Source organism: Hippopotamus amphibius, chromosome 3, assembly GCF_030028045.1.
Source record: "Hippopotamus amphibius kiboko isolate mHipAmp2 chromosome 3, mHipAmp2.hap2, whole genome shotgun sequence".
Taxonomy (NCBI): Eukaryota; Metazoa; Chordata; class Mammalia; order Artiodactyla; family Hippopotamidae; genus Hippopotamus; species Hippopotamus amphibius.
This window is the reverse complement of record NC_080188.1, coordinates 25,011,393-25,014,732: the sequence shown is the minus strand read 5'-3', so window position 1 is coordinate 25,014,732 and position 3,340 is coordinate 25,011,393. Positions and strand designations below refer to the sequence as shown.

Sequence of the window (3,340 nt, the reverse complement as noted above, 5' to 3'; positions counted from 1 at the left end):
TCAGCAAAGATTTCAAAGAAGTGGTGGCTTTTGGACTGGGATTTAAAAGGCAAGTAGCATTTTACCTGTAAGAAAGTGCAAGGCAAGAAGTACAGGTAGAAATGGAGAAATAGGGAGGAGGTTAAAAGGAAGGGAGAAAAGGAGCAAGAAGAAGAGGAGAAGGTATGACATACCCTGTGAATACCTTGTAATTCCAACAGAAACCAGAGTTTATAGTAGACATAGGCAGGTCATTGGACTAGTGGGGCATGTTGGGAATTTTAGCCATTTTATAAACTGGACATTATTGTTTCAGTCTGCTATTGAACAAACTAAGGTAAAGAGTGCTTAACTCACTACCCAAGTTCATATAGCTAATCAGTGGCAGAGCTGACTCAAACCCAGACATCATGGTATCTGCCTGGCCGCACTGCAAGACATGGTGTGGGTGAAATTCAAACTGGGAAGAACTAAGTGTAGATCAGATGTCATTGTCCATCTTTTGTTTTTGCAGGTTTCTTTGCAAGGAAATAGACCAGCAGCTTCAATCAACTGCAGTTCTATCATACCTTCATGATGTTTCCCTTGGTCAGAAATGCACTAAGTAGTCTTAGGATTCAAAGCATTCAGCAAATTAGGGCAAGGCAGAGCCACTCGAAGCACTCACCTGATTTTCATGACAAGTATGGTGATATTCTACTAGCCAGTGGAACTGCTTTCTGTCTTGTTGCGTGGGTGTTTACAGCCACACAGATTGGAATAAAATGGAACCTGTCCCCTGTTCGCAGAGTCACCCCAAAAGAGTGGAATGATGAGTAACCATCACAGTTACTATAATACAGAATTGTTTCAAAAGCAACTTGTCATTTAAGTACTCTGCTGCTCATTAAAATAGAGCATAACTGAAGAAATAAAATGCATTTGAAAACATGAAGTCTTTGAAAATAGTCATTATAGTGCCTGAAAGCAAGGCTGTAGCAGTGGGTATAGATTACAGGGGATTATGAATAATAAATATTTGAAAGTAGAGTTAATGAAGCATGTATTTTTCTGGCTTAATGATTTACACTGGGTATCCTTCAGTGGATATACACACATAGGTACTTAACAAATTAATTAGTCTGGCAAATCCTATTGAATTTTTCTTAAAAATATATTCATAAGTGACCATTTTTCACGTCCTTTATCTTTCCTTCCCTGATCTGAACCACCATACTTTCACTGGGATTATTATAAAAACTTTCTAACTGGTCTCCTTTCCTTTACACATGATGACCCTCATTCATGCCCTGCCCCCACAACCCAGTCACACACCATCTTTTATAAGTACAACAGAGAGAATAATTGTTTTAAACATTAGTTTAGTGATATCACTTCTATTTTCAAAACCCTGTGAATCCCCATTTCACTCCAGAGTTAAAAGTTAAAGTCCTTAGAAAGGTACACAGGACCCTTAGACACTGCACTGGTCAATTTCACTCCTACATCAAGACTTTTGCATTTGCTCTTCTCTCTACTTGGAATGCACTTCCTCCAGATCCTGTATGACTCACTCCATCACACTTTTCTTGGTTTTGTTTACATGCTGTCTTTCCAGAGAAGGTCTCTGACTACCCTTTTTAAAATTGCAACACCTACTTAGATCAGGCTTTGTTTATCCTGCTTATTTGCTTTATTTTTCTGTATAGGATTATCATCATCTAAGATAGGATATATTTTATTATTATTTGTTGTCTGTGTGCAAATCTCCATAAAAGCACAAGTTAGGGACTGTTTATTTTCATGACTTTATCCCTGCAACAGGGCCTGACAAATTAGGCCTTCAGTAATTATTGGTTGAGTTAATGAATTAATGAGTGATTTTAGATAATTCAGAGTCCTTCTTAATCTGAAAATAATTTGTTTACCATTGTGGGTTTGCAGTGATTATTGAAGGGTTTATTAGTATCTATTGCTACTTTACAAATTACCCTAAAACTTAGTGGTTTAAAACAACAAACATTTATTATCTCACAGTTTCTGTGGGTCAAGAATTTGGGCATGACTTGGTTGGATGTCTCAGGTTCAGGATCTTACACTTCTGTAGTCAAAGTGTCAGACAGGGCTGTCATTATTTTAAGGCACACCTGGGGGAGGATCCATATCCAAACTCACTCATATGGCTGTTTACTGGTCTCAAGGCCTGGCTAGATTTGGGCTGGAGACATCAGTTTCTTGTCCTGTGGGTCTCTCCATAGAGCTTACAATGTAACAGAGTAAGAGAGGTTGCCCAATACAGATGCTACAGTCTTTCTGTAACCTAATCTTGCAAGTAACATTCCATCACCTCTACCATGTTTTATTTATTAGAAGTAAAACACAAAATCAAAAAGGGGAGGGGATTTTACAAGGGCATGATTGCCTCAAGGGAGGGATCATTGGAACTGTCTTATGGGTGACTTATCACAGTTGGCAATGCAGACCACCTCCTACTCCTAGATGATAAACTTCAAGGTAAGTGTACTGTTCCTCAAGCTCAAATATATATTGATATAATTATTCTCTGGATAAAGGACATGTTCCTAGGTGTATAATTTATAGGTCTTAGGGAATGCCCATTTTCAGCTTTTTCAGTATTGCCAAGTTATTCCCCAAAGTGGTTAGTTTACATTCTCACCAGCAGTGTGTACAACTCTTTCTTGTTCCACATCCAGACTCACTCTTAGAGTTTTCTTACATTTTAATATTTGCTACTTTGATGAGCGTGAAATAATAACATATTTTAATTGATGTTTCCCTGATTACTGATCACATCAAACATCTTGTGTTAGCTCTTTGTGTTTTGGGAGTTTTTGTGTATATGACCTTTCTGTTTATTTCTTTTGCCATTTTTCTACTCAATTGTTTGTCTTAATCATTTGTAGAATTTTTTCTATATTCTTCATACTAGTTATATCAGTCAGGATTTAATCAGAGAGGCAGAAGCTGTGTGAATAGTATAGAATATAAGGGGATTTGGGGAATTAGAACTAATGCAGCTGTGAGAGCTAGTAGAGAAGTTTTTCAAGGCTGTTGCCTTTGTATCTGGTACTGAATATGTTCTCAGTAAAGGAGGAAAGCTGGACATGAAGTAAGGGAGAGCCAAGGCCAACAGGAATTGAGAAGGTTGCACTGGAATCCTGACTATACACTGGAATCTGTGTCTGTTTCTCACTGTCTCTAACTGAGATGACGTGGATGACTTATGGGAGAAGCTGGTACCCTTCCCTGTGGAACTGCACATTCACTGGCTCAGGACTCAAAAGAGCTGGAGAAGAACTGGTAGTTTAAATAGCTAAAGCCCAGGTGCTGCTTTTTTTTTTATCAGTCAAGCTGGAAGGTC

At 38.2% G+C, this 3,340-nt stretch overlaps 1 protein-coding gene across 1 annotated transcript; it reads left to right on the top strand.

Moving 5' to 3' along the window:
* Positions 1–496: 496 nt before the first annotated feature.
* On the top strand, positions 497–900 carry LOC130850193 (cytochrome c oxidase subunit 7B2, mitochondrial). The gene has a single exon (XM_057729595.1). The coding sequence runs from the start codon at positions 553–555 to the stop codon at positions 796–798; it is 246 nt and encodes an 81-aa protein (XP_057585578.1). The 5' UTR covers positions 497–552; the 3' UTR covers positions 799–900.
* Positions 901–3,340: the final 2,440 nt, after the last annotated feature.